The 22,879-nt window shown below is 45.0% G+C and overlaps 1 protein-coding gene and 1 pseudogene across 1 annotated transcript; one reads left to right on the top strand and one right to left on the bottom strand.

Moving 5' to 3' along the window:
- The first annotated feature begins 762 nt into the window (after positions 1-762).
- TRIM27 (tripartite motif containing 27) lies at positions 763-22,119 on the top strand. The gene is made up of 8 exons (XM_019029828.3): positions 763-1,885; positions 3,109-3,204; positions 4,861-5,091; positions 13,390-13,412; positions 16,012-16,127; positions 16,259-16,291; positions 17,834-17,860; positions 20,449-22,119. The coding sequence occupies exons 1-8, from the start codon at positions 1,466-1,468 to the stop codon at positions 21,042-21,044; spliced, it is 1,542 nt and encodes a 513-aa protein (XP_018885373.1). The 5' UTR covers positions 763-1,465; the 3' UTR covers positions 21,045-22,119.
- Positions 9,374-9,473, bottom strand: LOC115935114 (uncharacterized; annotated as a pseudogene).
- Positions 22,120-22,879: the final 760 nt, after the last annotated feature.

Genomic DNA, 22,879 nt, shown 5'->3' with positions numbered 1-22,879 from the left:
ACTGTGGGACTCCAAGACCCTGGGTCACCGCAGGATTCTTAGTCTCTCTATACTTCAGAAAGGAGCAAGCAATTTTTAGTTGCTACTCAATACAACAACCCTACGTAGTGGGCATTTTAATATCATTTTAATGGATAAACAATCTTATGGTTCAAAAAGTAAAAGATGTAACGAAATCTACTTCTTACTGCGGTACAATTATCATCACCATTTCACACGAGGAGAAACTGAGGTAAATGAATGGTAAACCAACTTGCTTGGGCACAAGTGAGAGGTAGCAGAACTGGGCTTGTTATTGACACACAGAAATGTTACCATCTGATAATTAAACCTTTCTTTTTCTAAACAAAACTGCAAGTGCCTACAAATGGGGCTGTTTAATAAAAGGCCTCACTTATCAGGTGGGCTCAGTCTGTGACCCTCCTCATCTTCCAGCCTCTTGGGGAGGCCAGGTGTTTGCGCTCCCCAGCACCTATACAAAGCCAGCTTTCTTTTTTTCGTTTCTTTTTTTTTTTTTTTTTTTGAGACAGAGTCTCCCTCTGTCCCGCAGGCTGGAGTGCAGTGGCGATCTCGGGTCACTGCAACCTCCGCCTCCTGGGTTCAAGCGATTCTGCTGCCTCAGCCTCCTGAGTAGCTGAGACTACAGGCGCCTGCCACCACGCCCGGCTAATTTTTCTATTTTTAGTAGAGATGGGGTTTTACCATGTTGGCCAGGATAGTCTTGATCTCCTGACCTCGTGATCCACCTGCCTTGGCCTCCCAAATGCTGGGATTACAGGCGCGAGCCACTGCGCGCGGCCAAAGCCAGCTTTCTTTTGCAGGGGCTGAGACCTGGCACCAAGAGGAAACCCAACAAAAGACCAGGGGCCCGGGCCCGGCAGCCGCTGAAGTTTGTAGGCCCGGAGCGTGTGGCACCATCTGCTCTTGCGACCAGTGCCCCAGGATAGAGCTTCGGCGCGACGAGCCCAAAGGAGAGTGGCGGAGCCTCCTCGGCCTTTCCAAGAGGAAAACAGCTCAGGCCCCGAGGCCACGAAATCTTGTCACTCGCTGGAAGCGCGAGCCAAGCCCCGCCCCCGCGAGCCGCCTCTTCCGCTCGCGCTGGGGTGGGGTTTACGCGGCCGCCGGGATCCGCTCGGACGCGGCCACGTTGTCTTGCGCGCTTTGCCCGCCTGGCCCTGGGACTCTGACCCTCGGCTACCCTTTCCTGCCCCACTAGCGTGGCCGCGAGCCTCGGTGAGCCGGCCGTATTCCCGCTCTCGCTTAGGGGGCACAGGCGCAGAGAGCGGCCCGGCCACTCCAAGCCTTCGGTGCGCGGGCGCGTCTGGGATACGGGCCCGGGAGGCGCCGCCCTCCGTCCGCCCGGTGCCTCTCAGGAACAGCGAACCGGAGAGAGCGCCGGAGAGTTGGGCTCCGTGCAGAGCTCGGCGCCGGGGCCCATGCCCGTGCGCCCCCGCAGGCCGGCGCCATGGCCTCCGGGAGCGTGGCCGAGTGCCTGCAGCAGGAGACCACCTGCCCCGTGTGCCTGCAGTACTTCGCAGAGCCCATGATGCTCGACTGCGGCCATAACATCTGTTGCGCGTGCCTCGCCCGCTGCTGGGGCACGGCAGAGACTAACGTGTCGTGCCCGCAGTGCCGGGAGACCTTCCCGCAGAGGCACATGCGGCCCAACCGGCACCTGGCCAACGTGACCCAACTGGTAAAGCAGCTGCGCACCGAGCGGCCGTCGGGGCCCGGCGGCGAGATGGGCGTGTGCGAGAAGCACCGCGAGCCCCTGAAGCTGTACTGCGAGGAGGACCAGATGCCCATCTGCGTGGTGTGCGACCGCTCCCGCGAGCACCGCGGCCACAGCGTGCTGCCGCTCGAGGAGGCGGTGGAGGGCTTCAAGGTGAGGGCGCGGATCCGGGAGGGCGGGAGCGCGAGTCGGACAAAGGGAGGAGAGAGCCAAAGGGGCTTCCCTTTTTCCGCCTAGAAAATGGCTGAGCCGGACGTGTGGTTCACAGCCGTCATTTCCTCTCTGTCCGCTCCAGAGCCTCAGCACTCAGATTTGGAGGAAAACCTGTAGCTGGCGAGGAAGCCAGGAGTGTCCCCACCCCCACTCTCTTTTCTCTGTTTACCCCCATGTTACCTGTCTCACGGACACATTGTACACGGAGACATCCTTTTGACAGTTTAAAAGAAGTGCATAAAACCGCGTACACATCGGCAAGCTGCAGACACTCTTACTCCCATCGGCTCTCAGACAAAACGCAGTTGGACGTTAACTGACTTACGCCCATTCCTTAGTCTATAAGCATTTCCCCAGCACTTTCCTGCAATCCGTCCTGGTCTAGAAACTCAGAAAAGAACAGCTTTTCGCTGCTGGAGTAAGTCACTTAACCACTCTGAGACTCAGGAGATAACACAGTTATGAGGAATATTGTGGAATCATGTGACTCACAGAGCCCTTTGTGAACTGGCACAGCTAAACAGAAACGTGGAAACAAAGTATTACATATAAAACAGTTGTAAGGTGACCTTCAAGGAGTCCATGATACTGTGTATTTTCTGTACGTTGAGGGCTTCAGGAATGCGTACACAATTATGTCCGTGTTTAAATATGAGTACATTCATGTGCAATCACTTAACATTTATGGACCTTTCAGCTATATTATTTCACTCACTCTGGTGAGAACTCTTGAGTAGGTTGGGAAGATGGTGTTTGCCCATTTCACACATGAGGGAAATAAGTCACTTTCACAGTGTGCCTATATGGAAGAGCTACAATACAACATAGTTCTAAGCCTCCTACTCCAGTCACAGTTCCGCTAAGTCACGCAATATCCTACCAGGGACAGGTAGATGACTCATTGTTTAAGATAGACACAAATAGTCCTGAGGAGGTAGCTGAGTGGTTGAAGCCACAGGCTGCTAAGATAGACACAGATTGCCAAAGGAGTGGCTTGTTTGCCCCTGCGCCCTGAGTCTCTTGTGGGTGGCAGTGTGGCCTAAGGACAAGCGCCAACTAGAGACTTGGCATCAGGTGTGTGGACTCCATGTGTGATAAGAAGTACCATGCTGATGCTAAGGTCTACATAATTTTGAACTGCCCATCTGTTTTGGTTTTCTCAGGAGCAAATCCAGAACCAGCTCGACCATTTAAAAAGAGTGAAGGATTTAAAGAAGAGACGTCGGGCCCAGGGGGAACAGGCACGAGCTGAACTCTTGGTAAGGGTTGTTGGAATTCACAGTTGGTTCTGCTGGTGCTCTCCTCTTCTGTAGAGCTGACGTTACTTCCCTTAAACTTGTCCAGCATGTCACCCAGAACTAGTAGGTAGAGGTGGATCAACCGCGCATGGCAGTGGGAACTCACCCGGAGAGCTAAGATTCCCTTACTTTTGGGGAAAGCATGGAGAAGCCAAGTTTGGAACCCTTGGAAATCAGACCTGTCAGTTTACTTTAACCTGCTAACTGCGTAGACCAAGGTTGATCTTTGGCAAAGCTGAGATAGGTAAAATTATTGGATACAGTTAGCTTGCGTTGGTACCATTCTGCAGACAATTGCTAATAGTGGATTTGTGTAATCCCCACTGTTGCTTCTCTTTGGCTTATTCTCCTTTCTTAACAATGCCTTAATTCTGAATTTTTTACTCTGCCCTCTTCCTCCAGTCTCAAGGCCTCAACAAGTAGCTGATGTGTTAATTTATGTTAGGGGTATATAGGAATAATTTTTTTTTTTTTTTTTTTTTAAGACAGGGTCTCACTGTCACCCAGGCTGGAGTGCAATGGTGAGGTTTCGGCTCGCTGCAACCTCTGCCTCCCAGTTCAAGCGATTCTCCCACCTCAGCCTCCCAGGTAGCTGAGGCTACAGGCCCACGCCGACAGACTCAGCTAATTTTTGTATTTTTAGTAGAGATGGTGTTTCTCCGTGTTGGTTAGGCTGGTCTTGAACTCCCGACCTCAGGTGATCCGCCCACCTCAGCCTCCCAAAGTGCTGGGATTACAGACGTGAGCCACCACGCCCAGCGTGGCTGCTTGTTTAGAACAAAAGTTTATAATAGAGTCCTGTTGGTGGTGGGGGTTGGGTGAAGAACGAAGGACAGTAAATTATGGCAAACAAATGAGCACCAAGAGGGAATCGTGGGGAGAGCACCTCTCCCCCTCCTACCCAAAGCTAGAGACAGCAGTTGGTGAATACCCGTGAAGGACAGACAGCGGGTATGGATTACATATGAAGGGCCCAGGGAAATTGGGCAAGGAAACTGTTATTGGTTGTTCCATCCTCCATAGGGCACATATCTGACCCTGTCACTTTCCTGTGTGACAATCTTCCATGCTTCCCAGTTGGGATAGAGTCTTTACCCCCAGCCTCCCAGGCCAGGCATGACAAGGCCTTACCTTTTCTGGTCCCTTCCCTCAACACTCATGTGCTCCAGCCAGATAGCACCATTTGCTTTCTCTCCCCACTCTTTTGCCTGTGCCATTTCTTCTGCCTGGAAAGGCTTCCCGCTCATTGCCTATGTGGTGAACTCTTGTTCATCACATGAACATTGTGTGAAATTGCTTCTGTGAAGATGGTACCAGTTTCTTTTATTGCAGGCTGTCACCCTCTCTTTAATTACCCATCCATGACTACGTATATCACATGAACCTGACTCACTTCTATGAGTTACTTGAGAACAGGGACTATGTCTTAATAATCACTGGGGTAATTCAGTTCCTGGGCATTATATATCCAGTCAGTAAAGACTGGAAATAATGAGTTAGCACTGTGCTTGTTTTAATCCATAATGAGGTCTTGGGGTACATGGTCACAGGAGAACTATGAAGGCCCTAGAAATGAGCCGTTTTTCTCTTTACTGCCTTTCCCTGTCATCTGCATAGAGCCTAACCCAGATGGAGAGGGAGAAGATTGTTTGGGAGTTTGAGCAGCTGTATCACTCCTTAAAGGAGCATGAGTATCGCCTCCTGGCCCGCCTTGAGGAGCTAGACTTGGCCATCTACAATAGCATCAATGGTGCCATCACCCAGTTCTCTTGCAACATCTCCCACCTCAGCAGCCTGATCGCTCAGCTAGAAGAGAAGCAGCAGCAGCCCACCAGGGAGCTCCTGCAGGTAAGGCTTGCAGAGCCCTGCTAGAGCAGCACCCACTGAAAATATCGTCCCTTCTCCTTTGCCAAGTAGTATCCAGGACCCGCTGTCTTCTTTTTAACTCTGCAGGAATAGCAAGAGCTTGCCAAACTCTATATTGTGCACCTTGGAAGGAAACTGTGTAAACTAGAAGTTCTGGTTCACACAACTTGAATTAGTCAGTTGCGTTGTCTCATAGAAATGGCAAAAAGAAGACCTGGTGCTTGTGCCTACCCAGCACTGACAAGTGGTCTGATTACAGGCAAGGCTCTCAACCTTTTTGGGCCTCAGTGACCTCATTTGTTCAGTGATGAGGGGCTTAGACCACATGTCATTCAAAGACTCTCCTCACTCCAGTATCCTGTAGTTTTAATGTATTACTATAGCCACAAAACAATGAGCACTTGAGCAGGAGTGGTTAGGTTACCTGAGCAGTCCTGTGATTTAACCTTGGTAGAGCAGGTGATAAAGCTGCAGCAGACCTACCCCGGCAAGACTACAGGAAATGAGTTAATGCCTGTCTGTCGTTTTGCTCATTCAGTGCGTATTAATTATTTGCTTTGTGTCAGGCACTATTCTAGGCACTGGGATTAAGTGCCAAATAAGCTTTCCTGAATTATATTTTAGTGTGGCGATCAGACAGTTCTTATAGGTATTTGATAAAAGCCATTAAAAATGGATGATGGCGGGCCAGGTGCGGTGGCTCACACCTGTAATCCCAGCACTTTGTGGGGCCGAGGCGGGTGGATCACAAGGTCTAGGACTTCAAGACCAGCCTGGCCAAGATGGGGAAACCCCGTCTCTACTAAAAATACAAAAATTAGCCAGGTATGGCAGTGTGCCTGTAGTCCCAGCTACGCGGGAGGCTGAGGCAAGGAATTGCCCAAAACTAGGAGGAGGTGGTTGCAGTGAGCCAAGATCGCGCCACTGCACTCCAGCCTGGGCAACAGAGCGAGACTCTGTCTCAAAAAAATAAATAAATAATAAAAAATAAAAATAAAAATGGATGATGGCATAGGGCAAGGGTCAGCAAATTGTGGTCCATCCCCTGTTTTTGTATGTCCTGGGCAATAAGTGTGGTTTTTACATTTTAATTTTAATTTAATATTATTTATTTATTTTGAGATTGAGTCTTGCTCTGTTGCCCAGGCTGGAGTGCAGTGGTGCAATCTTGGCTCACTGCAACCTCCGCCTCCTGGGTTCAAGCGATTCTCCTGCCTCAACCTCCTGAGTAGCTGAGATTACAGGCGCACACCACCATGGCTGGCTCATTTTTGTGTTTTTATTAGAGACGGGGTTTCACCATGTTGGTCAGGCTGGTCTCAAACTCCTGACCTCGTGATCCGCCCTCCTCGGCCTCCCAAAGTGTTGGGATTACAGGTGTGAGCCACAGCGTCTGGCCAGTTTACATTTTTAAATGGTAAAAATCAGAAAAATGTATTTCTTTTTTTCTTTTTTTTTTTATTTTATTTTTGAGACGAAGCAAGGAGGGAGTGGACAACATAGTAATGCAGTTGAGGTCAAATAATATCAAAGCTGATACCCATTTGATTCAATAACATGACCATCATTGGTGACCTTAGGTAGAACTATCAGAATGGAATAATTGGGGCAGGAGCCACATTAGGGGGAGTTGAGTAGTGACTAGGTTAGGTGAATGGAGACTACACAAGTAGATGACTATTTCAAGTACAACTGTTAAGGGGTTGTAATAAAATACTTAGAGACGAGACAGGATTATGGAGTTTTATCCGGAGGGGTTGGTTAAAAGAAACTAGAAGTTAGACATATTTTCAAAATACATATGGAAAGGAGTGTATGTTGTAAGGTTTCTAGGTGAGGGAGAACACTGAAGCCACAAGAAACCATATACTGGCCGGGCACGGTGGCTCATGCCTGTAATCCCAGCACTTTGGGAGGCCGAGGTGGGCAGATCACCTGAGGTCGGGAGATAGAGACCAGCCTGACCAACATGGAGAAACCCCATCTCTACTAAAAATACAAAATTAGCAGGGTGTGGTGGCGCATGCTTGTAATCCCAGCTACTCGGGAGGCTGAGGCAGGAGAATCGCTTGAACCAGGGAGACGATGGTTGCAGTGAGCTGAGATTGCGCCATTGCATTCCAGCCTGGGCAACGAGCGAAACCCTGTCTCCAAAAAAAAAAAAAAAAGAAAGGAAGAAAGAAACCATGTAAACCATGTACTGATCAGCAATGTGCGGTTCCTGAGAAGGCAGGTGGAAATGAGAACTAAAGTACATATGCCAGGAATTAGTGTCAGAGAGTCTTCTGTTGTATGGGAAGAAATGATTGTTTCAGAGTATGGGAAAGACAGTTGGTTTGCGAGAACTAGTAGGAGTATTTGGTCAGTGAACATCTATTTATAGTGTAACCATTCTGCCCTGTTGTGTAACTTTCTTTTTTTTTTTTTTTTTTTTTTTTGAGACATACTCTTGCTCTGTTGCCCAGCCTGGAGTGCAGTGGTGCGATCTTGGCTCACTGCAACATCCCCCTCTCAAGTTCAAGCAATTCTCCTGCCTCAGCCTCCCAAGTAGCTGGGATTACAGGCGTGTGCCACCATGCCCAGCTAATTTTTGTATTTTTTATAGAGACGGAGTTTCACCATGTTGGCCAGGCTGGTCCTGAACTCCTGACCTCAGGTGATCCTTCTGCCTCGGCCTCCCAAAGTGCTGGGATTAGAGGTGCGAGCCACCGTGCCCAGCCCCTGTAGTGTAACTTTCTTATCAGCTTTGCTTTCTCAAATCTTGACTGCTCTGGCATGGGCACTGAGTAAGCAGATGGTCAGTCTCATCCAGGATTGGGGTTTTGCAAGATGGACTTGAGGGTTTTTTTTTCCTTAGTTTTTATTGTTGTTGTTTGAGACAGGGTCTCACTCTGAAACCCAGGCCGGAGTGCAGTGACATGATCATGGCTCACCGCAGCCTTGACCTCCCAGGCTCAGATGATCCTCCCACCTCAGCCTCCCAAGTAGCTGGGACTATAGGCGTAAACCACCATGCTTGGCTAATTTTTGTAATTTTTGTAGAGATGGAGTTTTGCCATGTTGCCTCGGCTGGTCTTGAAATCCTGGGCTCAAGCAATCCATCCGCCTCAGCCTCCCAAAGTGCTAGGATTACAGGTGTGAGCCACCACATCCAACCTTCTTCATTTTTTTAATTGTAAAATATACGTAACCTAAATTTCACCATTTTAAAGTGTAAAACTCTGGCACAAAGTAGCATTTAGTAAATCCACAGTGTTGTACAATTATCAACCACTGTCTGGATCTAAAACACTTTTACCACCTAAAAGGAAACCTCACACTATTAAGCAATCACTCCTCATTTCCTTCTACCCCTAACTCCTGGCTCTATGGATTAGTCTATTCTAGATATTAGATATAATTGAAATCATACAGTACGTAGCCTTTTTCTTCACTTAGCATAGTTTTTTTTTTTTTTTTTTTTGAGGCAGAGTTTCACTCTTGTTGCCCAGGCTGGAATGTAACGGCACGATCTCCGCTCACTGCAACCTCCGCCAGCCAGGTTCAAGCGATTCTCCTGCCTCAGCCTTCTGAGTAGTTGGTATTACAGGCATGCGCCACCACCCCTGGCTAATTTTGTATTTTTAGTAGAGACGGGGTTTCTCCATGTTGGTCAGGCTAGTCTCAAACTCCTGACTTCAGGTGATCCACCCACCTCAGCCTCCCAAAGTATTGGGATTACAGGTGTGAGCCACCACGCCCGGCCTATCACTTAGCATACTTTTTTAAAGATTCATTCATATTGTAATATGTTTCAGTACTGGCCAGGCGCGGTGGCTCACGCCTGTAATCCCAGCACTTCAGGAGGCCGAGGTGGGCAGATCACGAGGTCAGGAGTTCGAGACCAGCCTGGCCAACATGGTGAAACCCCGTCCCTACTCAAAACACAAAAATTAGCCAGGCGTGGTGGCGCATGCCTGTAATCCCAGCTACTCAGGAGGCTGAGGCAGGACAATCACTTGAACCTGGGAGGCAGAGGTTGTAGTGAGCCGAGATCACGCCATTGCACTCCAGTCTACGCAATAGAGTGAGACTCCGTCTCAAAAAATATATATATGAAAAAATATATATTTCAGTACATATATATGTTTTGGTATTTCTCTTTATGGCTGAATAACATTCCATTGTATGGATATATGTTTTGTTTATTCATCAGTCGATGGGCATTTTGGTTGTTTGCACCTTTTGGCTATTGTCAATAGTGCTGCTTTGAACATTGAACACAAAAAGTAGAAAGTGGTTCACAAATTTGTGTGTTATCCTTGTGCAGGAGCCATGCTAATCTGTGCATGGTTCCCATTTGAGGATATCTGCTGCTGAAGCAAGCACCATAATTAAGGCTTTAAAACCTTTTTTTTATTTTTTTGAGACAAAGTCTCACTCTGTTGCCCAGGCTGGAGTGCAGTGGCACAATCTCAGCTCACTGCAGCTTCCACCTCCTGAGTGAGTCTCCTGCCTCAGCCTCCCGAGTAGCTGGGATTACAGGCACACACCACCACACCTAGCTAATTTTTGTATTTTTGATAGAGATGGGGTTTCACCATGTTGGCCAGGCTGGTCTTCAACTCCTGACCTCAGGTGATCCGCCTACCTTGGCCTCCCAAAGTGCTGGCATAATAGACATGAGCTACTGCGCCTGGTCTAAAGCTTCTTTTTTTTTTTTTTTTTTTTTTTAAGAATTTTTTTTAAACAGATGGAGCATGAAACTGAAGGTGGATGATGAGGAAAGGAGAGAAAGAAAGAAGTCATGGACTCAGGGAGGAGGGGCTCCATGAATATCAAAAAGTGTTTATGTTGGAAGTCACTGGAAAAGCAGGATAAATATTACTTAATGGGGCAATACTGGAGGCATTCCCATTGAGGTCAGAAACAGGCCGGATGCCCAGTATCATTTATCTCTATTTAACACTGCATTAAAGGTTGTAACCAGTTCAATTAAATAAAATAATTATAGGTATACAAATTGGGAAAGAAGTTAACATACAGAAATCAGCAGCCTTCATATGCCAGATAGCAGCCACTGGAAGACATATTAGAAGAGAACATGCTGTTTCCTTTTGCAAAAAAAAAAAACAAGTGATAAAATATCTGGGAATAAATTTATAAGAAATATACAAAAACCTATGTGGAGAAAATTATAAAACATTCAAACATTCCTGAAAGACACAAAATAAACTTGAACAAATGAAGAGATATCACTTATTCTTTGATAAGACAGGGAAAGCAAGTTGTCCTTCACATTCATAAATGCAGTTTCTGTTTTTTTTCTGTTACTCAGATGTATTATGTAGTGAAGTCTTGGATTTCAGTGTAACCATCACCCAGGTAGTGTACGTTGTACCCATTAAGTAATCTGTTATCCCTCATCCCCCCCTCCCACCCTTGCAATTTCAATAAAAATACCAACAAGCTCTTTTTCTGGATCTAGACAAATTGACAGTCAACTTCAGATAGAAAAATAAGCACATAATAATATGCACATATAAAATAAGCACATATTATTATGTGCTTATTTTTATGGGATAGGCCGGGTGCAGTGACTCACACCTGTAATCCCAGTACTTTGGGAGGCTGAGGCAGGTGGATCACATTAGGTCAGGAGTTTGAGACCAGCCTGGCCAACATGGCAAAACCCCGTCGCTATTAAAAATAAAAAAATTAGCCAGGTGTGGTGGCACATGCCTGTAATCTCAGCTACCTGGGAGGCTGAGGCAGGAGAATCTCTTGAACCTGGAGGTGGAAGTTGCAGTGAGCTGAGTTGGCACCATTTCACTCCAGCCTGGGAGGCAGATCAAGACTCCGTCTCAAAAAAAAAAAAAAAAAAAAACTGGGATAGATCACTAGAGCCCAAGAGGTTGAGCCTGCAGTGAGCTATGATTGCACCACTGCACTCCAGCCTGGGCAACAGAGCAAGACTCTGTCTTAAAAAAAAAAAAAAAAATAGGTAGGCTACACTGTGAAAGAAGAGCTCTGAGGGAGAACTGGCCCTACTAGATACTACACCATATTTTAAAGCCCATATAATTAAAGCAGTTGGTATTAGTACAAGAAAAAAGCGCACACACATTGTAACCAGTCAAAAGATAGTATTAAAATTGAATATTTGCCACAAATATCACAAGTGATAGTTCTAATATAAAAAGACCTTTTAAGTATTGCGAGAGAAAAGACCAAAATTCTAGAGAAAAATGGGTTGAAGGCACAAATAGACAAGCTGCAAAAGACATAAATTGCTTTGTGAACATGTGAAAAAATGCTCAGCTGTACTTACAATAAGAGAAATGCAAACTAAAACCACACTAAAATACCATTTCTTACTCGTTACAATAGCAAAAATTTTCAACTTAATACACTTTTGACGAAGTGTGGGAGAGACACTCATATGCCAGTGGGCTGGTAGGAATGCAAAATCATGACCCTTTTGGAGGAGAATTTCTCAATATTTAACAAAACTGTATGTGTGTGTGTGTATGTATACACACAGTTAGAATTAACAAATAATTTTTCTAGGAAGGGTAGAGGGAGGAGAGATGAGAGATTGATTAATGGGTACAAATATACAGTTTGATAGAAGAAATAAAACCTAGTGTTTGATAGGTCAGTAGGGTGACTGTAGTTTACAAATCTATTATATATATCTATGTATATACACACACATATACATACATATATTATATATATATATATTTTTTTTTTTTTTTTTTGAGACGGAGTTTCACTCTTGTTGCCCAGGCTGGAGTACAATGGCATGATCTCAGCTTACCACAACCTCTGCCTCCTGGATTCAAGCGATTCTCCTGCCTCAGCCTCCCGAGTAGCTGGGATTACAGGCATACGCCACCATGCCCGGCTAATTTTGTATTTTTAGTAGAGACGGGGTTTCTCCATGTTGGCCAGTCTGGTCCCAACCTCAGGTGATCCGCCCGCCTGGACCTCCCAAAGTGTTGGGATTACAGGCGTGAGCCACTGCGCCTGGCCTATTTTATATTCCAAAGTGACTAGAGGAGAATAATTGCAATGCTTCTTGCATAAAGAAAAGGCAAATATTTAATGATGTGATGGATATCCCAATACACTGATTTCTTTACAAATTATGAATGTGTTAAATTATCACATGTACCCCCAAAATATATATGTCTGTTACGTATCAATAAAAAATTTTAAAAATCTAAGAATTTACTTAGAAGAAATAACTAAGTATTAAAATATATTTGAAAATACGTATGCACAAGATAACCTGCTGTAACATTTTTATAATTGCAAAATACTGGAAATAGTCTGACTTCGAAACCTACAAGATTGTTTTAGTTAATTATGCACATATACACTATGGAATACTATCCAAGTTAAAAAAAAAAAGGAAAAGAATGATACCTATGAACTGATATGGAGTGGTTTTCAGTATATATTGCTTTGTGGAAAATAAAAATGTGAAATAGAGAGTATGCTACTTTTTTTTTTTTCCTGAGACAGAGTTTCACTCTTGTTGCCCAGGCGTGAGCCACGGCGCCTGACAAGAGTATGCTACTTTTTGTGTATGAAAGAAGGGAGAGGCCACCGCTGGCTCACACTTGTAATCCCAGCACTTTGAGAGGCCGAGGTGGGTGGATCACCTGAGGTCAGGAGTTCAAGACCATCCTGGCCAACATGGCAAAATGCTGTCTGTGCTAAAAACACAAAAATTAGCTGGGCGTGATGGCAGACACCTGTAGTCCCAGCTACTCAGGAGGCTGAGGCAGGAGAATTGCTCGAACCCGGGTGGCAGAGGTTGCAGTGAGCCAAGATCGCGCCATTGCACTCCAGCCTGGGCTACACAGAGCGAGACTCCGTCTCAAAAAAAAAAAAAAAAAAAAGTATACTGGAGTTCTTTGTACTAACAGCTTTTCCGTGTATTTGAAATTATTTCATAATAAAAAGAAAGCAAGCTGGACAGGTAGGCAAGCTTGAGGTCCAGTCATAGGATGCTTAAGTTAGTAAATTTGAAATCCTGACGTCCTTGACCAGTGGATGGTGGGTACTGAAGGAGGGTATGGGAAATGCTGGTATAGCAAATAGTATGCATCCCATTTTCCTCTGCCTGCCTTTTAGCTCCTCAACACTGAGTTATGTTCCAGTGATCCTTTTCTCCCTAATTTCTCCCATGAGAGCCAGTCTGTAGTTGGTTTTTCAACAAACATCTGTGAAAGAAAACCGAAGTTATAAATGACTTCTCATGGTTATTTTTTTTCCTTTCTCTTGCAGGACATTGGGGACACATTGAGCAGGTATAGTTTTCTGTTTCCCTAGTGTTAAATCAAATATGAGAAGACTGTCTCCTTCGCATTTGTAAATCCTGAAAGGAGCCCTGAGCCTGAGGATGGACATCTTATCAAATTGACACATATCCCTGAAGAGAGTCACTAGTATACAAAGAATTAGATGAACCACAGCTCTACTCAGTAAAATTCAGGAAGTAGGGGGTTCATGTGGGAGGCTGCTGGTGGATTAGGGGTATGAGGACACTTCCATGGAGAGGGTATGGCCTTACAGGGACCTGGGCTGAATATAAGGGTAGTTTATGTCTGTTGCTTCCTATACATTTCAGAATCATTTCCCCCTTCATTATCTCTTTTTTTTTTTCTATAATGGGGGAAATAAAGCCTAAGAAAGGTGTGACTGGCCTGGATTTACATAATTACTGATGAGCCACCTGGATTCTGGCTCTTATTCTTACTCTTGCTATTTCTCTATGTTCCATCAAAAAAAAAAGTGAGGAAGAACTCCCTGGCAGCTGGAACATGATCAAAGAGGGAGAGCTTGGAGGGGGCAGTAAGCCATGGCAAAGTTGTTTTGCAGGATGGATGATGAGGCAAGTGGGATGGGCCTTGGGAAGCTCATGTTTGGTGCAAGAATGCCTTCAGGTGTGGAAACTGACTTTGAGGAAGCTGTACTGTGAAGGTGATTAAGATCCTGAATGGTGAAAACCTTCTAAAGCAAAATGCAGCTTGACTATGTGGGAGCATTTAAGGAGATTGGGGAGGTCCTTATAGATGGGGCAGTTTGGCTGGGAGGCCTGTGTTGATAGAATCATGTTGATGGAATTGAGGTTCCTGAGGGACCCTAGGATGGAGATAAGGTGGAGTTCATACCAGTCCCAGCCAGATGACCTAAGCAAATAATACTGTTACCTGATACTTTATGATGCCAGTCTAGCTCTGACCTAACATACAGAGTTAGCTGCCTCAGACACTAGCAGTTTGTGACATTAAGGATTGAATTTGGCTATGTAAGATAGGAAACCCAAAATTTTATTGGCTTAAGGCTTAAACATAATAAAAGAAATGTTCAGGTTGGGTGTGGTGGCTCACACCTGTAATCCCAGCATTTTGGGAGGCCAAGGCAGGTGGATCACCTGAGGTCAGGAGTTCGAGACCAGCCTGACCAACATGGTGAAACCCCATTTCTATTAAAAATACAAAAATTAGCTGGGCGTGGTGGCGCATGCCTGTAATCCCAGCTACTTGGGAGGTTGAGGCAGGAGAATTGCTCAAACTCTTGTGGCGGAGGTTGCAGTGAGCCGAGATCATGCCACTGCACTCCAGCCTGGGCGACAGACCTGACTCCATCTCAAAAAAAAAAAAAAAAAAGTAAGAAATGTGCAGGTAGGTAGTCTGTGGCTAGTGTGGTAACTCCAGTGATCCTCAGAGACTCAGGTTTCTTCCCATTCACTGTTCTACCATCCCTAAGGTGTGGTCCTCATATAGTCCACAATAGCTGGTAGAATGCCAACCAAGAAGAAGGAGATAAGTCACATCACATTACCTTTTTTTCTTCTTTTTTTTTTTTTTTTTTTTTTTATGTGGAGGCAGGGTCTTACCATGTTGCCCAGGCTGGTCTTGAACTCCTAGCCTCAAAGCAATTATCCCACCTTGGCCTCCAAAAGTGTTGGGATTGCAGGCATGAGCCACTGTTCCTGGTCATGTTACTTTTTTAAGTAGACTTCTCAAAACACCATGAGATACATCTTACCTCTCATAGGCCAGAACTTAGTCACAAGGTCACATCTAGCTATGAGGGACTGGGCAGCTGTGAGCCATAAAAGGCAGAAGATGGCAGAAGGGGTGTTGGATAGGCAACTGGCAGTCTTTGCTATAGACGTCCTTGCAGGGCTAGGGAATTGGGTATTGTCCCCCACAGTGCCTTTCTATCTGAACATGTCATTCTTTCCATATTTGGGAACCTGAGAATTCGGGTTAATTGCCCACCATAAATATCAAGGACTGTCATGGAATCTAGTGCTTTCTGGCAAAGTCAGCCTCATATGTAATTCAGTAAACCTTTTTGAGTACTTAATATTTGAAAAGCTGTGAGCTAGGTGCTTTGGGGGGTATGAGAATGAGTACAGTATCCTATTTTGGTCTAGAGGATCATAGCTCAGGAAGAGAAGGTGGGAAAAGCTGTAGTGGCTGATTTTAAAGGCTGTCCGTGTTCGCTAGACAGTTTAGCTTAGCCCCTGTCCTAGTTCCTGGAAAGTCATGGAATTGGGAAAAAGAATTTACTTGGGCCGGACGTGGTGGCTCACGCCTGTAATCCCAGCACTTTGGGAGGCCGAGGCGGGAGGATCATCTGAGGTCAGGAGTTCGAGACCAGCCTGACCAGTATGGAGAAACCCCATATCTACTGAAAACACAAAATTAGCTGGGTATGGTGGCGCATGCCTGTAATCCCAGCTACTCAGGAGGCTGAGGCAGGAGAATCGCTTAAACCTGGGAGGCAGAGGTTGCGGTGGGCCGAGATGGCGCCATTGCACTCCAGCCTGGGCAACGAGCGAAACTCCATCTCAAAAAAAAAAAAAAAAAATTTACTCATGTTTTTTAAATTTAGGGCTGAAAGAATCAGGATTCCTGAACCTTGGATCACACCTCCAGATTTGCAAGAGAAAATCCACATTTTTGCCCAAAAATGTCTATTCTTGACGGAGAGTCTAAAGCAGTTCACAGGTAATGTGAGGAGAGGTGTCATGAGGGGAAATGGATTTATACTGAGTATCTGCGTATTGCCTGATGAAAGGATAATTTTCCAGCCAGATAGTGGGATGCAAACTGAATATTTTCTTGTTTTCTTTTCTTAGAAAAAATGCAGTCAGATATGGAGAAAATCCAAGGTAAATTTATCTACCTACTGGGCTTTTGATGTAAAGTTGCTTGGAAAAAAGAACATCTGCACTGAAAGTGGGAAACGTGGGATAAGGGTGATACCCATTGGCCAGCCTTCCCTGATATTTTACATCTTCCCTTTGGTCTTAATTAATTTTCTCAATTAACAGCCTCTTGTTCTAATTTGAAGTCTGTTAACTGTATTTAGTCAATTCGCAATCTGCATTGATGGAGGAGAAAAATAAGCAATCCAAAAATTAATCAATCCAGAATTAATTTGATTGTTTACTTCGGAAAGAATGAACAAAAACTACCTTGGATACGTTTCACTTGAGCCAGTGTTTATCATTGTAATTTACTGAGTTCCTACTGCTTGTGGGCACAGGTGCCAGCTCGGGCTGGAGGAATCCAGCAGCACTGAGAGGCAGCACCGCCAGGGACATGGTTAGGAGCGGGCAGTCAGGAGTCAGGCTGCCTGGGTTCTGGGCCTGCCTCTACCACTTAGTAAGGATTCAACAAGTAATTTCCTCATCTGTAACAGAACAGTAGTAGTTCTTACCTCCTGAGGTATAAGAATTAAGGTTAGTTACCATTTCTAACACTTCTAGAATAGAACCTGACACATAATAAGTCCTATGTTTATGTTTATTAAATCGTTCTAGGCATTTGGAGAAGCTTTTCCAAATTAAAATTTTTCTGCTCACGAGCCACATTCAGTAAAGAGTTGGCCATATATTATTCCACCCAGGAATACTAAAATTCCTGGGCAGTCTGGTGGATTCTGAAATCCTTATATGTAGGTAAACCCTTCTCTTAATTATTAGAAATTACAACCCCCACAATCTTTGATAATTTTCTATTTTGTATATGCTGGGTTCCTATATGCATTGCATCTATTCAGATATATACTTTTTGGGGCATCTAGCAACATAGAGCTAGCAGGTACATGTCCTCTACAAGCAAGACAAATGGGGAGAAACTCCACTCAATACAGTGGGTAATACCAGAAGTGGTTAGTTCAGGCATGACTTTCCTTGATCTGGCTCTTCTTTTCTTGCCACTTAAAAGTCTTAGTGGGATAATGTGTGAAAAATTCTGTTTCAACTCTAAAGTGCCTTATAAATGAATGGTCATGTTTACCCCAGAGTGTCAGTGAGTGTCACTTGAGCCATTCAGCTCTTGTACACAGATGACTTATGCAACTCAAAAGTTACATATGACGTGGGGTTGGAACCGCGTTTCCCTCTGCAGAATCAGCTGACTCACTGGAAGGTGGAATTCTTGATCTTGGCTCAGTTTTATCCCATATTCTACCAGCCTCAGGCATGTGGTTATCCCTGTACTTAAGATTCCCAATCCCTCTCCCCTTAAAGCTTTTGGTTGGATGATAGAGCCATACATCATATGAAAAAATTAGTGCATGACTAACAACAGAGGTTCTGGGGTTTCTGGTGGAGACCACTGCTTTATGATGACTAACCAAAGCCCCCTTAGTTATGTATTTCCTGGAAACCCTCATGACTTCCATAACTTTTCTCTTATTCTTTCAGAATTAAGAGAGGCTCAGTTATACTCAGGTAGGTGATGAGAGACAAAACCATATTAGGGTAAGGAGTAAAAATCCTTGTGAACCTAACTACTATTATGAATGATTTGGAAATTGCTTAGATTTGGATTCTTTTGGTTACATGTATAAAGATGATACACAACAACCACAAAAATCCTCAGTTGTTTCTATGTGTTAGTAGTATCTTTGCCTCCTGAAATGCCTCAGAGCTGAAGCCATAGGGTAAAATCAATCTCAGGTGTTAAAGAAGGATTATAGGGTGGAAACCGCAGTTCCCCAAAAGTAGAACAGAGCTGGTACACTAGTACACTGCTCTGCCCGCCCAGCTTCAGGGTCAAACCATGGTTTGTGACAAGCAGGACTGATTGAGCTCCACAATAGTGCTCTTGAGTGCTAGAGGAAGTCTAGGAGTCTTGTGTCATCCCATCACTGTGCCTCAGAGCAAAGTTTGAAACTTCCCTTCCCCCTCACAACCACTTTCACCCTACTATAGAGCCTGGGTAAATTTAACATTGCAGAAGTACTCAAATCTAAGGTGTATTCGTCCCACAGTCACAGTCACCTTCTGTTATGAATTATCCTCTAAATGAAGAGAAGGACTTCATATACAGTGGATCTGCAGTCCTTGGTGTGCAGTGGCTCTGATCCATATTTAATTTCAACAAGTATTAAATGAGTACTTTGCTTGTATCCTACACTGCCTAACATTGTGCAGGGTATTTTAGAGGAACAGAAGAGCATAAGTCATCCTACTCTTGGGGTTTACATTGTCTGGTTGGAGGTATACCCATGACACAAGAAGAAGGTAGGCAGCTGTTGTAGACAGATTGTTGAACCAGGAACCAAGGGTTCTGGGGTTCTTGGTTACCTCTACCAGTTGCCTGTCTTTTGTGGGAGTAAAAATTTGTGGGCTTAAATTTCTGAGAGGTAATGTTTGGGACTCTTCCTCCTGAACAAGATGTGAGGAGCAAATGAGAGAATACATATCAGTATTTTTATTTATTTATTTATTATTTTAATTTTTTAAATTTTTTATTATTCATTTTAGAGGCAGGTTCTCTGTTGCCCAGGCTGGTGTGCAGTGGCATGGTGATAGCTTGCTGCAGCCTCATACTCCTGGGCTCAAGTGATCCTCCTGCCTCAGCCTCCTGAGTAGCTGGAATTACAGGCATGCACCACCATGCTTGCCTAATTTTTTTACTTTTATTTTTTGTAGAGACAGGGTCTCAAACTCCTGTATGCAAGCAATCCTCTTGCCTCAGCTTCCCAAAGTGCTGAGATTACAGGCATGAGCCACATATCCAGCCCATTATCAGTGTTTTTGAAGCAGGAAAACACTTGATGATAGCAAGATGCTGTAATACTAAATGCCAGAGGAGATGACATGGGTCATACACAGTTTTAGATTTCAGAACAGTAAGAGTGTAATGGCCTGGGCAGATTAAGAAAAACTTGGAGGATGTGTGTTTTGGACTGGACATTAGAAGAAGATGAATAGAGCTTCTATGTGCAGAGTAAAGATCTTATAGAATGGATGAAAGAGTGATTTGGGCTGGGTGTAGTGGCTCACACCTGTAGTCCTAACACTTTGGAAGGCTGAAATGGGAAGTCTGCAGTGAGCCATGATTATGCCACTGTACTACAGTCTGGGTGACAGAGTGAGACCTCATCTCAAAAAATAAAAAAAAGTAAAAAATAATTTTAAAAGAGTGATTTAAAAAGTAAGCATACTGATACAGGTTCCCAGTCCCTTACCCACAGTTCTAAAATCCCAAATCTCTGAAAGCCAAAACCTTTTTCATTATTTTGTGAGAAATTAATTATAGCATCAAAACTTGAATTTATGTGGTACTGTTTAGAGTCTTTATCCTTCATTATGTAAACATTCATGGATCTCACAGCAGATCTATTAATACTTCATTATAGAATGCTGCACCAGACCCTGCCTGTCTAAAACCTGTAATATTCTGAATTCTGTGAAACTTGGGGCCCCTGGAGTTTTCAGAATAAGGGATGATGAGCGTGTAAGAAAACCTCAATTCAGCGTATCTGCCAGGCACAGTGGCTCATGCCTGAAATCCCATTGCTTTGGGAAGTTGAGGTGGGAGGATTGCTTGAGGCCAAGAGTTCGAGACCATCCTGGGCAACATAGTAAGACCTCATCTCTACAAAAAATTTTTAAAAATTAGCCAGGGTGGTAGTGCACACCTATGGTCCCAGCTACTTGGGTGTCTTAGGCAGGAGAATCACCTGAGCCCAGGAGTTTGGGGTTACAATGAACTATGACCACACCACTGCGCTCCAGCCTAGGCAACAGAGCAAGACCCTATCTCTTAAAATCAGTTCATGACGGATATTGTGGCTTCAGATGTGAAAGAAAAGATACGGGGCTAAAATTCTGTATTTTCAGTGTATTCTGGTAACCAGCTAATCCAAGCAGTAATTTTTGAAATGTGAAGTTTAGAATATATTCTAAATAAAATACCTGCAACCTCCAGTGGGAACCTCTTATTCTTGGGGAAGTAGTAGAAAGGCGCTGGGTGTTCTAAAATAGGCTCTCCTGGCCCACGGCTGACTGTCTTCTTTGTGTCTCTTCAGTGGACGTGACTCTGGACCCAGACACGGCCTACCCCAGCCTGATCCTGTCTGATAATCTGCGGCAAGTGCGGTACAGTTACCTCCAACAGGACCTGCCTGACAACCCCGAGAGGTTCAATCTGTTTCCCTGTGTCTTGGGCTCTCCGTGCTTCATCGCTGGGAGACATTATTGGGAGGTAGAGGTGGGAGATAAAGCCAAGTGGACCATAGGTGTCTGTGAAGACTCAGTGTGCAGAAAAGGTGGAGTAACCTCAGCCCCCCAGAATGGATTCTGGGCAGTGTCTTTATGGTATGGGAAGGAATATTGGGCTCTTACCTCCCCAATGACTGCCCTACCCCTGCGGACCCCGCTCCAGCGGGTGGGGATTTTCTTGGACTATGATGCTGGTGAGGTCTCCTTCTACAACGTGACAGAGAGGTGTCACACCTTCACTTTCTCTCATGCTACCTTTTGTGGGCCTGTCCGGCCCTACTTCAGTCTGAGTTACTCGGGAGGGAAAAGTGCAGCTCCTCTGATCATCTGCCCCATGAGTGGGATAGATGGGTTTTCTGGCCATGTTGGGAATCATGGTCATTCCATGGAGACCTCCCCTTGAGGAGGTGAATTCAGGCCAAAAGGGCTGTTGGCTATAATCCTACGCCAGGCACAAGGCATCTTGTTGCCTTGCCACGTCCTGTCACAGCTGGGTATCCTTACCATGTTCCACGCCCTTGCAGTGGGAGACAGGATGTCCGTGTTCTCTACCATCCTTTTCCTTCCCGTGCAGATTGTGAAATGTAATGAGATGTATCAAGATATCCTAGAAATAAAAACCAGATGTCCACCTCCAGTGTTTCATACTTTCTGGTTTTACACATCGCTGGAGGGATAAAGAGTATGGATAATCTTTGGATTTGGAGAGCCATTCAAGATACTTCCAGCTTCTTGGCTCAGCCTGGCTTCCTCTGGTTCAGCCCCGCATAATGATTATGGCTATTTGCTGTCATTTCTGGGCTAGGGCTAGGGCTCCTTTCTAACAACCTAGACTGGAATAAGGTCCTGTCAGCATGGCTCCCTTTATCCCAGTTTTTCCATCTGGGAACAGTACCTCTGCCCCTTTTTCCCAATGTGTCATAGTTTTATTAACTCCATTAAAGAAGCCTGTATGTGTTTTGGTTAGTTGCAGTTATTTTACAATAATGGTGGGTAATGGCCCCACCTCTGTTATGAGATAATGTTCTAATCAATGTCTCTGCCTTTGTATCTTTTCTGAGGGCTTTGTCTGTTCTCTTCATTCTAATGAAAGGTGTATTCTAGTGCTGGGTGCATATCATCCAGGATAATATTCTGCCCAACTCCATCCTCTGTTACTAGATCCCTTACCAGTCACATTTGTGGACTGGTGGCCAGTCGTATACCATCCCTGGAAGGATTCTGGGACAATATTCCAGGGATTCATTGACTTCTTGGCTCCTTTTCTCCATTTCCTTTGGGGGAAGGGGGAATTGACCATTCTTAAGTGCATACTATCAAGGGGCAGCTCCATCCCCATGGCCATTGGATCATGAGACACTCTGAAGTCAGAAGGCTGGGGCAGATCACTTCAAGCAAGCCCCCATGATGGTTCTCAGTCCTGCTTCTCTGTGGGTACATGCCCCTCTGTTTAAAAATAAACTGAATATGGATGTTTACATTGTTGTTGCTTTCTGGGTGTTGGTAGGATTGGGTTCAGATGTTGGAATGCGTGTGGGGAGGAAATGGTTAATGGTGTTGCTTTCCCATATGGGTGCAAAAATCCCACTCTGGCCAATAGTTTACTTCAAACTGGAAAATAAAACCACTTTCTCAGTGCCATGTCACTACTTTCTAGTGGTGCTAAGAAAGTAGTGTTGGACATTCATAGCCTACAGTTCTTTTTTTTTTGAGGTGGAGTCTTGCTCTGTTGCCCAGTCTAGAGTGCAGTGGCACGATCTCGGCTCACTGCAACCTCTGCCTCCCAGGTTCAAGCGATTTTCCTGCCTCAGCCTCCTGAGTAGGTGGGACTACAGGCGCCTACCACCGCGCCCGGCTAATTTTTTATTTTTAGTAGAGACGGGGTTTCACCATCTTGGCCAGGCTGGTCTTGAACTCCTGACCCTTGTGATCCACCTGCCTCGGCCTCCTAAAGTGCTGGGATTACAGGCATGAGCCACCGCGCCCGGCCTGCCTACAGTTCTTATACTGGTTAATCCTGTAATTTTACTAGGAAAGTATTTTCTCAAGTCCTTTTTGTAGTATTGTGCCAGGCATTGGGGTTCCATGGCTGAGGTTCATGAGTTGGTGATATCATGTCCTAATTCTTCATTTATTCATCAGGTTTTAAGGGAAATAATAGAACCAGGGCTATAGAAAGTAGCTTCCATGAGGCTAGATTAGCTTTTGCTGAATATTCTGAGATCTAAATGTATACGG

Source organism: Gorilla gorilla, chromosome 5 (genome assembly GCF_029281585.2).
Source record: "Gorilla gorilla gorilla isolate KB3781 chromosome 5, NHGRI_mGorGor1-v2.1_pri, whole genome shotgun sequence".
Classification (NCBI taxonomy): Eukaryota; Metazoa; Chordata; class Mammalia; order Primates; family Hominidae; genus Gorilla; species Gorilla gorilla.
This window is presented reverse-complemented; position numbering and strand designations above follow the sequence as displayed.